Consider the following 13,006-nt stretch of genomic DNA (forward strand, 5'->3'; position numbering starts at 1 on the left):
TAGGCTTCCTGGGGTAGTATGGTCATTTCAACAGCATTAATTCTTCCAGTCTACAGGCACAGTATACCTTTCCATCCCTGTGTCACCTTTAGTTTCTTTCATCAGCGTCTCAGAGTTTTCTGAGTACAAGTCTTTGACATCCTTAGCTAGATTTATTCCTTGTTATTTCATTATTTTTTATATGATTGTAAATGGGACTGTTCTCTTAATTTTTCTTTCTGGTAGTTCCCTGTTAGTGTATAGAAATACAACTATTGGCTTTGGGCTTATTATATATGACTTTATTTGAAGAAGGAAATGGCAACCCACTCCAGTATTCTTGCTTGAGAAATCCCCATTGACAGAGGAGCCTGGTGGGCTACAGTCCATGGGGTCACAAAACAGTCAGACATGATGTAGCAACTAAACAATAACAGCAACATGCCTTTATTGTGTTGAGGGATGTTGTCTCTGTAGCCACCTTGTTGAGAGTTTTTATCGTAAGTAGACATTGAATTTTGTCTAAAGCATTTTCTGCATCTGTTGAGATGATCAATCTGTTAATGAGGTGTATTGCACTGATTTATGTGTGGATACCAAACCATTCTTGCATCCCTGGGATAAATCCCAATCATGGTGTATGATCCTTTTAAAGTATTATTGAATTTGATCTGCTAATATTATGTTGAGGATTTTTGCATCTATGTTCATTAGTGATAATGACCAGTAATGGTCTCTTTCTAGGATATCTTTGTCTGGTATCGAGGTGACCCTAGACTTGTAGTATGTGTTCAGAAATGTTCTGTCCTCTGCAATTTTTTGGAATAATTTGAGAAGGATGGATCTTAACTCTTCTCTAAATTTTTGGTAGAAATCACCTGTGAAGTTATCTGATCTTGGACTTCTGTTTGTTGAGATTTTTTAAATTACTGATTTAATTTCATTAATGGTCACCAGAGCTATATGCTGTAGGGATTCCTCCTATGTGGTCTGCATGGGCCCTTCTGCTGTTGTGAGCTGACTACTGTGGGCTAGTATGCTTGTCTGACTCTTGTTTCAGTTGGTTGCCAGGCCCTGTCTTGTGCAGAGGCTGCCTGCTGTGGTTGGTGGGGCCAACTATTGGCATGGCTGGATATAGGGCTAGGGAATCTTGGTCCATACCACCTTATTGGTGGGAGGTGCTGGGTCATTATGGGGGGTGGACTTCTAGTAGGCAGGGTCAGTTTTGTCATGGCTAACAATGGAGTCCATGGTGTCTTGGAGCTGGAGGTGGGGCCATGCCCTGGCGTCTCTAGCCCTGGGGGTCCTGGAGTCAGTGTTAGCTCACAGGTGGTGGGACAAGGGCCCAAGGGATTCCAGAGATGGTGCTGTCCCCTTGGTGTGTAGGGTTGGGTTCTGGGCCCTCTGGTGGGCAGGGCCAGTCCCAGGGCAGCTGGGGTCATAGGGGTTCCATGGTAGCCAGCTGTTGTGTGGGGCTGTGTCCCCACCCACCTACCTGCTTGGCCCGGGGTGTCCCAGGGCTGGTGCTGACTGGCTGGTAGGTGGGGCTGGGTTCTGGAACTAGAGGGAGGATTTCAAAATAGCACTCAGAGCACCAGCATTCTCATGGTGGATGAGCTCCACACTATGGCTGCTGTAGCATCCACATCCCCAGGGTGAGCTCCCACTACCTCCAGTCTCTCTGCAAGGCCCTTCAGCATCAGCAAGCAGGTTTGACCCAGACTCCTTCCAAATAACTGCCTCTGCCCTGGGTCCTGGGTTCTGTGTGAGCTTGGCAAGCATGGAGTCTCCCCTTCCCACTTGTCTCTCTTTAGCCTTGACTTTCTCTGTAAACTTCTAGCTAGCCTACCATTGAGCTCTCAATTATCATGGAGCCTCCTCTCAACTGTGTATTACCAAGCTCTCCATCATTTCTGAGAGTGTCCTTAACTGGGAACTTCCCCAAGCTCTCCTCCAGAAAAATTCTGTCTCCTTAGGGAGGGCAGTGAACCCCCTGCTTCTTCCCTGGGAGAACCTGGCCCATTGCTCCAGAGCTAAGCAGGACATGTGCTTTAGTCACTCAGTCGTGTCTGACTCTTTGTGACCCCATGGACTGTAGCCCACCAGGCTCCACTGTCCATGGGTTTCTCCAGTCAAGAATAATGGAGTGGGTTGCCATGCCCTTTTCCAGGGGACCTTCCCAACTCAGGGACTGAACCAAGTCTCTCCCTTCTCCTGCACTGGCAGGTGGGTCTTTACCTCTAGCACCACCTGGGAAGCCCAAGGACTTTAAATAACTGCTTTTAAAATAATTTTCACCACTTTTGTTTCATTGGAGAGAGTCTGCAGAGAGCCCCACATCACCATTCCAATATGTTTTCCATTTATGTATGTTTTTACCATTCAGTTAAATTTTCTATTTGTGTTTTACAATGTAAGTAATATATTAATTTACTGCATATAATATAGCTATACATATACATAAGTTGCAAATAATCCTACCTGCATTGCTCAAAATATCTCCAAGAAGGTGCTCAGTCAAAACTGTATGAATGGATTTATCTCTGGGCTTTCTATTTTGTTCCATTGATCTATATTTCTGTCTTTATGCCAGTACCATACTGTCTTGATGACTGTAGCTTTGTAGTATAGTCTGAAGTCAGGCAGGTTGATTCCCTCAGTTCCATTCTTCTTTCTCAAGATTCCTTTGGCCATTTGAGGTTTTTTGTATTTCCATACAAATTGTGACATTATTTGTTCTAGTTCTGTGAAAAATACTGTTGGTAGCTTGATAGGGATTGCATTGAATCTATAGATTGCTTTGGGTAGTATACTCATTTTCACTCTATTGATTCTTCCAATCCATGAACATGGTATGTTTCTCCATCTATTTGTGTCATCTTTGATTTCTTTCACAGAGTTTTATAGTTTTCTATATATATTCTTTGTTTCTTTAGGTCAGATGTGACTGAAGCAACTTAGCAGCAGCAGCAGCATTCCTATGTATTTTATTCTTTTTGTCACAATGATGAATGGAATTGTTTCCTTAATTTCTCTTTCTGTTTTATCATTGTTAGCATATAGGAATGAAAGGGATTTCTGTGTATTAATTTTATATCCTGCAACTTTACTATATTCATTGATTAGCTCTAGCAATTTTCTGGTGGTGTCTTTAGGGTTTTCTATGTAGAGGATCATGTCATCTGCGAACAGTGAGAGTTTTACTTCTTTTACAATCTGTATTCCCTTTTTCTTTTTCTTCTCTGATTGCTGTGGCTAAAACTTCCAAAACAATGTTGAATAGTAGTGGTGAGAGTGGGCACCCTTATCTTGTTCCTGACTTTAGGGGAAATGCTTTCAATTTTTCACCACTGATAATGTTTGCTGTGGGTTTATCATATATGGCTTTTATTATGTTGAGGTATGTTCCTTCTATGTCTGCTTTCTGGAGGGTTTTTACCAATAATGGATGTTGAATTTTGTTGAAGGCTTTTTCTGCACCTATTGAGATAACCAAATGGTTTTTATCTTTCAATTTGTTGATGTGGTGTATCACATTGGTTGATTTGCAAATATTGAAGAATCCTTGGATCCCTGGGATAAAGCCCACTTGGTCATGATGTATGATCTTTTTAATATGTTGTTGGATTCTGTTTGCTAGAATTTTGTTGAGGATTTTTGCATCTACATTCATCAGTGATATTGGCCTGTAGGTTTCTTTTTCTGTGGCATCTTTGTCTGATTTTGGTATTAGGGTGATGCTGGCCTCATAGAATGAGTTTGGTAGTTTACTTTCCTCCACAATTTTCTGGAAGAGTTTGAGTAGGATAGGTGTTAGCTCTTCTCTAACTTTTTGGTAGAATTCACCTGTGAAGCCATCTGGTCCTGGGCTTTTGTTTGTTGGAAGATTTTTGGACACCTTATCTTTGACAAGTAGGCAAGAATATACAATGGAGAAAAGACAATCTCTTTAACTAGTGGTGCTGGGAAAATTGCTCAACCATCTGTAAAAGAATGAAACTAGAACACTTTCTAACACCATACACGAAAATAAACTCAAAATGGATTAAAGATCTAAATGTAAGACCAGAAACTATAAAACTCCTAAAGGAAAACATAGGAAAAACACTCTTTGACATAAATCACAGCAGGATCCTATATGACCCACCTTCTGGGGTAATGGAAATAAAAGCAAAATCAACAAATGGGACCTAACTAAACTTAAAAGCTTTTGCAAAACGAAAGAAACTATAAGCAAGGTGAAAAGACAGCCTTCAGAATGGGAGAAAAATAATAACAAATGAAGCAACTGACAAAGAATTAATCTCAAAAGTATACAAGCAGCTCATGCAGCTCAATACCAGAAAAATAAACAACCCAATCAAAAAATGGGCCAAAGAACTAAACAGACATTTCTTCACAGAAGACATACAGATGGCTAACAAACACATGAAAAGATGCTTAACATCACTCATTATCAGAGAAATGCAAATCAAAACCACAATAAGGTACCACCTCACACTGGTCAGAATGGCTGCTATCAAAAAGTCTACAAACAATAAATGCTGAAGAGGGTGCAGAGAAAAGGGAACCCTCTTACACTGTTGGTAGGAATGCAAACTAGTACAGTCACTATGGAGAACAGTGTGGAGATTCCTTAAAAAATTGGAAATAGAACCCAGCAATCCCACTGCTTGGCACACACACTGAGGAAACCAGAATTGAAAGAGACACGTACACCCCAATGTTCATTGCAGCACTGTTTACAATAGCCAGGACATGGAAGCAATCTAGATGTCCATTGGCAGACAAATGGATAAAAAAGCTGTGGGACATATACACAGTGGAATTTTATTCTGCTATTAAAAAGAATGCATTTGAATCAGTTCTAATGAGGTGGATGAAACTGGAGCCTATTATACAGAATGAAGTAAGTCAGAAAGAGAAACACCAATACAGTATATTAATGCATATATATGGAATTTAGAAAGATGGTAACGATGACCCTATATGCAAGACAGCAAAAGAGACACAGATATAAAGAACAGACTTTTGGACTCTGTGGGAGAAGGCAAGGTTTTTTATTTGATAAAATGACATTGAAACATGTATATTACCATATGTGAAATCGATCACCAGTCCAAGGTGGATGCATGAAACAGGGCACTCAAAGCTGATGCACTGGGACAACCCTGAAGGATGGGATGGGGAGTGAGGTGGGAAGAGGGTTCAGGATGGGGGACACATGTACACCCATGGCTGATTCATATCAGTGTATGGCAAAAACCACTACAATATTGTAAAGTAATTAGCCTCCAATTAAATTAGTTAAAAAAAAAAAAAAAAAAAACCTGTATGGAGAGTTCAGACCTTACAACACTCCTGGCTTTTTCCCCATATTTCTCTTCGGATACATTTAGCTTTTCCATCAGGGAAATCATGGCCAGCGCTCTGGGTCCTCTGGGCCGTCACCTTCCCCAGGAAGAAACTGTGGAGCCAAGTCGCTCTCCCACGTGGGCGAAGGGGTCATTGAGTAAATACTGATAGACACAGAAGCACTAATAGAACTGTGTGCCTTAAAATCATTTCAGCGAACCTCTTCAGGTTTTAAAAAAGAAAAGAAAAGAAAAGAATCGTGGTACTGCTTCTTCTCCTTTAGGAAGTAGAGGATGGGCGCTATTCCCAAGCGCAAACCCCGCGGGGCACCCCCAGCGGCCAGTCCCCGGCCCTGCGCTGTGTCCGGAGCCAGGGAGGTTCGCGGGGGACCGGCTGGGGTGCCTCCGAAGCCCGCGAAGAGCCGGGCCCCCCGCATCGACGCCCGGACACGCGCGGGAAGGGCGGCGCTGGCTGGGGTACCTCGAGGGACGAGGGCCTTGGAGGGGGACCGGCCGGTGCTCGCGGAACTCCGAGCACCGATCCGCGAGGCCACGGCGCTGGGAGTGGGAGTGTCTGGAAGGCGGGGGCCGGAGGAGGGGGCGGGGGTGCCCTGAGGCCGCGGGGCCGAGAATCGGGGAGAGGGCAGCGGAGGGCGCGCCCGTGGACTTGAGCGCGGGGCCGGTGCGCGTCCGGACTCCCAGAGACCCCGCCTCCCCCGGCGCCGGGTCCAGGGCGCCCCGAGCCCGCGCTGGGACATGGGCACCCGCGGCTGGGGGAACGCCCCCCCAGCCTGGGAGCTGAGCCGGCGCGGCGGTCGCCGAGGGAGGAGGACGAAAGCGCGGCCCGCTCTGCCCGGGAGAGGCCGGTGGTCCCCTTCCTCCTGGGATGGAGGACCTGGCGGGGCCGGCACGCGCCCCCAGACCCGGGGAAGCGGCTGAGGTAAGGAGCGCGGCCGCGCGCCACCGCCTTGCCCCAGTGGCCCAGTGTCTACCCCTGAACCTGCCCGCTGCTCCCCCTTCCCAGCCCTGTCCCACGAACCCCGCCGCCTCCTGCCGGGGCCCTGGCCGGCCCGCACCTGCCCCTTCGCCGCTGCGCTCCGCGGAGGGGGGGAGGAGGAGCCCTGCGGTGTACTTGGGACCCTTCTCCCGTCTTTACTCCAAAGACTAAAGGCTGAGCTGTGCGCAGACGGGACTTAACTTCGGGAGAGGGAACGGTGGTCCGTGACCCGGCCTTGCGCATCCCTCGGCGGCGGGTGGGTGGGAACGCCCTTGGGGGCTAACCTGGGCTTCGGGGGACGGGAGGGGGACAGAAAGCCCTGAAGTGCCCCGTCTCACCCCCTCTTCACTGGGGTGGTCCCTCCATCCTCATTCACTACCCTCAAAGCACCCTTAGGTGTATGTTTGCATGTTATCACTTGGTTACGTTGGGATTAATTATTAATAGGAAGTCAGTAACAGCCATCCAGCGTGGTTGCTGTTCATAAATTTCAAGACAGTATCGTGCAGTATTTCTGGGAAGCCGCTGATCTTCAAGTGTTACCCGCTGTCTCGGAGCAGGTGATGCAGGGCTGGCGCTCCGTGTAGATGCGGGGTACCTTGGTGCAGTGCTGCTGGGTCTTCCTTAAAGCGGGTAAATCCATGTGAAGCAGTGGAGTTGTATTTTTTTTTTTAAGTAAGCCTTTTTATATGGCTCTTTTAGTGCTCTTCTTCCTTTCATATGAGCAGGTTATTTTAAAACTATGAAAAGTAGATTTTACAATGTTACTCAAATATTTACTTAAGCTGATCTCTTGGCTCTTGGTGGTGGACTACTTTGCTGGAGGGTTCGATGTGCCTGGTATTAAAACTTCCTCGGAGAAAACAGAGCCTCCAACAGAGTGCTGTCAAGCGACATCCAGTCTACGTATGCAAAACGTCCTCCCCGGAACTTTTCAAATTGTAGAACAGTCATGTTTTCAAGTATTTTACTTTCTGTGAATCCTGTGTTCTTTCCATTTTCAATGCTTGTTAGTGCTGACTCAACATTAAGCACAATATTTAGTAGATATTTCACATAAATCATTAACACAGATAATATACTTGCACTTCCAGGTTTAGAAGCATAAAGTGCCCTGCATAATAGTTATCATCTATGAGATAATGTTTCTTTAATCTCGGAAAAAATGTAGTGATGAGTTTTAACAAATTAAATTCATTAGAGCTACATAGCAGACTATGAAAGAAATAAGCAAAGCTTCACATTTAGCCAATAATTTGTTTGCTTTTTTTAAACTATAAAAGCACCTCTTTCAGAGATAATGAGACTCATTTCAATTTTAAAGATGTGTTTTATTCCTCTGGCTAGATCATATTTAAAATATATCAGATTAAATACATATATGTACTATTACATTTTAATCAGCATCATTTCATTATCTTGGTTCTGATTTTTCTTTTAATTTATCAGACCCTCATTTAGTCGTTAGTACTTAAGATTGTGCCCTACAAGAACTCCTGTCTTACTGTGGGTAATATATGCAAGTGTCCACAGACATAGTTACGGTTAAGCAAAAAAAAAAGGTAATTTTTTTTCTTTCTCTAGAATTGTATAGTTAAAAAGTTATTTATATGGGAATGATCATTGTAGTGTAATAATTAAACATTTAATTTTACAAACATTTAATTTTCTAGACATAGGAGATAGTGATTGGTGATTTAAAAAAAATACCCATTTTATTGTCTTCTTAGTTAAATTTATATGAAGTAAACACAACAGGCTATGTGCTGTCAGTTCTGCAAATGCAGTGTTCTCTGTATAGACAACCTCATTTGAAGTATATTTGCATATAAATTTCTGAGTGTAGCACCATCTAAATTAGGAAACAAAATAACTGTGTATAACAACTTGTCTTTTTAGCATATCATTCTGCTATATGTGAGGGAGATGTTTGTTGTGGAATAGGAGGCCTTGGGAAGAGGAAGGAGACAGAAAAGAGATGCTTCCCCAAGGTCATGGACCCCTTTGAAGGTTTGGTGAGAGTTACAGGTGTGCTATCCAGAAAAATGCCTGGAGAGGTGTACCTACTTTGAATTCAGTTTCAAGAGGTTAACAACCCTCTAAGCTCAGTCTTGGACCCCAACCAAGATCACTTAAGTTAGGTTTTTAGCAAGTCAGTGGGCTCAGTTGCTGCACGTACAAAACCCTAAATCATTCCATTATAGCAAAACAGAGCTGCATTAATAATTACCTTCATAATAAAACAATGAAAACGGAATTGGAAAAGAAATATGAATTAGGTATAAATTTATTAAAATGTGCTTATTCTTTTTGTCTGTTTGTTGCTAAACTCTTTTTTCAAAAATAAGGTCTCTGAATGAGAAAAGGAAGAATTTTAATATGAAAATGTTAACTAAAATCATCTTACACTGATGACAGAGACCTAAGGAGCAAACGGATACGAAAAAGCTAGGACTGGACACAGCTGTGTTCTTACAGAGAATGTCTGTATGAATCATTGCGTTATTTAGGTGAAATTCTGTGGGTTGTGTTATAACTGAGATTCTAACCAATGATCCCTCTTGGTAGCCATGATTTCATCCTCCGTATCCTTCTCCTTTAAGATTCTTGACTCAGTCTGTTTATAATTCCTTAGTTCAAAATGCCTTGAGGGAAATATCCAATAAATTGCTGTTGAGAATCTCCTTCTCAGATGTATCCTTAGTAATTGTCTTCTGGTGTTTGCCCTCAAAAGAAAAGTCCTGTTTTGTTGCATTGATTGAGTTCCTGCTTAAACCAGGCACTTTAGGAGTTCTACTTCGTCCTGTCTTCACCAGCACCCCCTGATTAGGGCCCCCAATAATACAGAAGGAACCTGGGCCCAGAGAGGCTGTTTTTATTGGCCCAGATGGCTGCTGGGCAAACCTGAGTAATAACATAGACCTGACCCCAAATCTGTGCCTCCCATCACAGACAGAGCACAGAGGGTTTTTAGGGCAGTGAAAATACTCTCTATGAATCAGTACAGGAGGAAAACTGGAAAATTCACAAATATGTAGAAGTTAAACAACATGCTCCTGAACAACCAGTGGGTCAAAGAAGAAATCAAAGGGGAAGTGAAAAAACACCTTGATGCAAATGAAATGACAACACAATATAAAATCTTTGGGATGCTGTAAAAGCAGTTCTAAGAGGAGAGTTGAAGGCAAAGTACTTACATTCAGAAAAAATAAAGATCTCAAATAAACAGTTTCATTTTATACCTCAAGGAACTAGAAAAGTAGATCAAGCCTAGCAGAAGGAAGGAAATTACAAATGTCAGAGGAGAAATAAATGAAATAGAGACTAAAAAGACAGCAGAAAAGATCAATGAAACTAGGAGGTGGCTTTTAAAAAATAATTAAAATTTACAAATCTTTAGTTAGACTTAAAAGAGAGGACTCATAAAATTAGAAGTTAAAAGAGAGTCATTACAAATGATAGTGCAGAAACACAAAGGATCATAAGGGACTACTATGAACAATTATATGCCAACAAATTGGATAACCTAGAAGAAATGGATATATCCTAGAAAAATGCAGCATACTAAGACTCAGTTCAGTTCAGTCACTCAGTCGTATCTGACTCTTTGCGACCCCATGAACTGCAGCACGCCAGGCCTCCCTGTCCATCACCAACTCCCCGAGTTCACTCAAACTCATGTCCATCTAGTTGGTGATGCCATCCAGCCATCTCATCCTCTGTCGTCCCCTTCTCCTCCTGCCCCCAATCTCTCCCAGTATCAGAGTCTTTTCCAATGAGTCAACTCTTCGCATGAGGTGGCCAAAGTATTGGAGTTTCAGCTTTAGCATCAGTCCTTCCAATGAACACCCAGGACTGATCTCCTTTAGAATGGACTGGCTGGATCTCCTTGCAGTCCAAGGGACTCTCAAGAGTCTTCTCCAACACCACAGTTCAAAAGCATCAATTCTTCGGCCCTCAGCTTTCTTCACAGTCCAACTCTCACATCCATACATGACCACTAGAAAAACCATAACCTTGACTAGATGGACCTTTGTTGGCAAAGTAATGTCTCTGCTTTTCAATATGCTATCTAGTTTGGTCATAACTTTCCTTCCAAGGAGTAAGCGTCTTTTAATTTCATGGCTACAATCACCATTTGCAGTGATTTTGGAGCCCAAAAAATAAAGTCTGACACTGTTTCCACTGTTTCCCCATCTATTTCCCATGAAGTGATGGGAGTGGATGCCATGATCTTAGTTTTCTGAATGTTGAGCTTGAAGCCAACTTTTTCACTCTCCTCTTTCACTTTCATCAAAAGACTTTTTAGTTCCTCTTCACTTTCTGCCATAAGGGTGGTGTCATCTGCATATCTGAGGTTATTGATATTTCTCCCAGCAATCTTGATTCCAGCTTGTGCTTCTTCCAGTCCAGCGTTTCTCATGATGTACTCTGCATAGAAGTTAAATAAGCAGGGTGACAATATACAGCCTCGCCGTACTCCTTTTCCTATTTGGAACCAGTCTGTTGTTCCATGTCCAGTTCTAACTGTTGCTTCCTGACCTGCATACAGGTTTCTCAAGAGGCAGGTCAGGTGGTCTGGTATTCCCATCTTTTTCAGAATTTTCCACAGTTTGTTGTGATCCACACAGTCAAAGGCTTTGGCATAGTCAATAAAGCAGAAATAGATGTTTTTCTGGAACTCTCTTGCTTTTTCAATGATCCAGCAGATGTTGGCAATTTGATCTCTGGTTCCTCTGCCTTTTCTAAAACCAGCTTGAACATCTGGAAGTTCATGGTTCACGTATTGCTGAAGCCTGGCTTGGAGAATTTTGAGCATTGCTTTACTAGCGTGTGAGATGAGTGCAATTGTGCGGTAGTTTGAGCATTCTTTGGCATTGCCTTTCTTTGGGATTGGAATGAAAACTGACCTTTTCCTAAATCAGGAAGAAATAGGATATCTAAATTGGCCAGTAGCAACTAGGGAGATTGAATCCAAATCAAAACTCTCCCAACAAAGAAAAGCTAGAGACCAGGAAAATTCTACCTACATTTAAAGAATTAATGCAGTTTCTTTTCAAACTCTTCCAGAAGAGTGAAAATGTGAACACTGCTTTTGAATTTTTACTTTTTAAATCAACCTGTTCAAATCATAGGAGATACAGGAGACGATCATTTCAAAATGGAACATGTGACCAGTTTGATCATGTGAAAGTAAAGGAAAAGTGATGGAGGGCTGGAGAAGAAGGGGCACATGTCTAGGTGGGGGGAAATGCTAACATCCTCAACTAGAGAGCAGACAGACAAAGAGATGCTCGTCATCAGGGATCAGGAAAGAAATGCTGACATACACTGTTTGGAATTTCAGAGGTGACCGCGGATAAAACAACATTGAGAAAAGGAGAAGAAGGTCACTGGGTGATAATGTGCATGAACTCAGCCAATAGCATGAGTCCAGAGTTAATAAATCGAGCTACAGCCATTTAAGTTTATTTAAAGGGTCAGAGGTGAGTATGGGGAAGAAGATGTAAGTAGTGACTCAGGCCAGTGGACATGGAGATTGGTAGGGAGACGCGGGAGACTTCAGGTTTCTCATAAGCCCCCCCACCTTTTTTTTTTTTAGCTGTGAGACTTATGGGATCTTAGTTCCCCAACCAAGGATTGAATGCAGACTCTTGGCAGTGAAAGCACAAAGTCCCAACCACCGGACCACCAGGGAATTCCCTATCACAAGCCCTTCTGATGGTTTTCCTCTCCAGCGTGTGTGGGTTCTGCTTTGCTAATTGCTCAGTGTTTCCTGTCATTCTGATGGCCACACACAGCACTTCCATTCCCTGCCCACAAGTCCATACTTACTGAGGCTGTAGTATCCGTTTTCTGTGAATTAGCAAAGTTATGTGTTCATGGAATAATGCTTTTTAATTATTGTGATGCAATTCAGGCATTACCAGTGGATAACCTTTGAAATTTCAGGTCATGCTCCACTTTTCTCTTCTGAAATCTTAAAGTTTTCTATTCCTTTTAGTCTTCCCTTTTCCTACCTCTTATTTTTCCAGCATTCCAATGCTTTATCCTCTCTGTCTTCCCTAAAAACACTCAATTAGCCCTTGATACTGAATACTGACTCCTAAATTCCCCAAAAGTACCATGAAAAGCATAAGATACCCCATCAGCAGTCTAGTAGTTTCATTTTTATTGATTTGGAGACTCTGAAGGGACTATGAATTGTTTTTGTTAAAATGCATACACTTGGAGACTTCTCTGGTGGTTTAATGGTAAAGAATCTGCCTGCCAAATGCAGGGGACATGGGTTCAATCCCTGGTCCAGGAAGATTCCACATGCCAAGTGGCAATGAAGCCCGTGTGCTGCAATTACTGAGCCCTCACTCTGAAGGCCGTGCTCCACAACAAAAGAAGCCGCTGCAGTGAGGAGCCTGTGCACCGCTCTAGAGAGTAGTCCCCACCCACAGCAACTAGAGAAAGCCCGCGTAGCAATGACGACCCAGTGCAGCCAAAAAAACAAATAAATAAAAATAAAATGCATACACTTGGATCACCCCTATTTAAAAAGTCATCAGAGAGGCGGGTGAGAGGGCTCCAGGTAATTATATTAATAACATTCCAGATGAAAAACTTGAGTTTTCAGTTGTGTATAGAATCATTTGATCACTTCATTTTACTTACTTGAAAAGTCTGT

The 13,006-nt window shown here is 42.9% G+C and overlaps 1 protein-coding gene across 1 annotated transcript in view; it reads left to right on the forward strand.

Annotated features, from left to right (window-relative positions):
* The first annotated feature begins 6,020 nt into the window (after positions 1-6,020).
* The window catches only part of SGCG (sarcoglycan gamma), a 42,619-nt gene continuing 35,633 nt past the window's right edge, over positions 6,021-13,006 (forward strand). Inside the window, exon 1 of the mRNA XM_044927291.2 lies at positions 6,021-6,273. Coding sequence (XP_044783226.2) covers positions 6,220-6,273 — 54 coding nt within the window. The 5' untranslated portion in view covers positions 6,021-6,219. The remainder of the gene's footprint in view (positions 6,274-13,006) is intronic.

This window comes from Bubalus bubalis, chromosome 13 (assembly GCF_019923935.1).
Source record: "Bubalus bubalis isolate 160015118507 breed Murrah chromosome 13, NDDB_SH_1, whole genome shotgun sequence".
Taxonomy (NCBI): domain Eukaryota; kingdom Metazoa; phylum Chordata; class Mammalia; order Artiodactyla; family Bovidae; genus Bubalus; species Bubalus bubalis.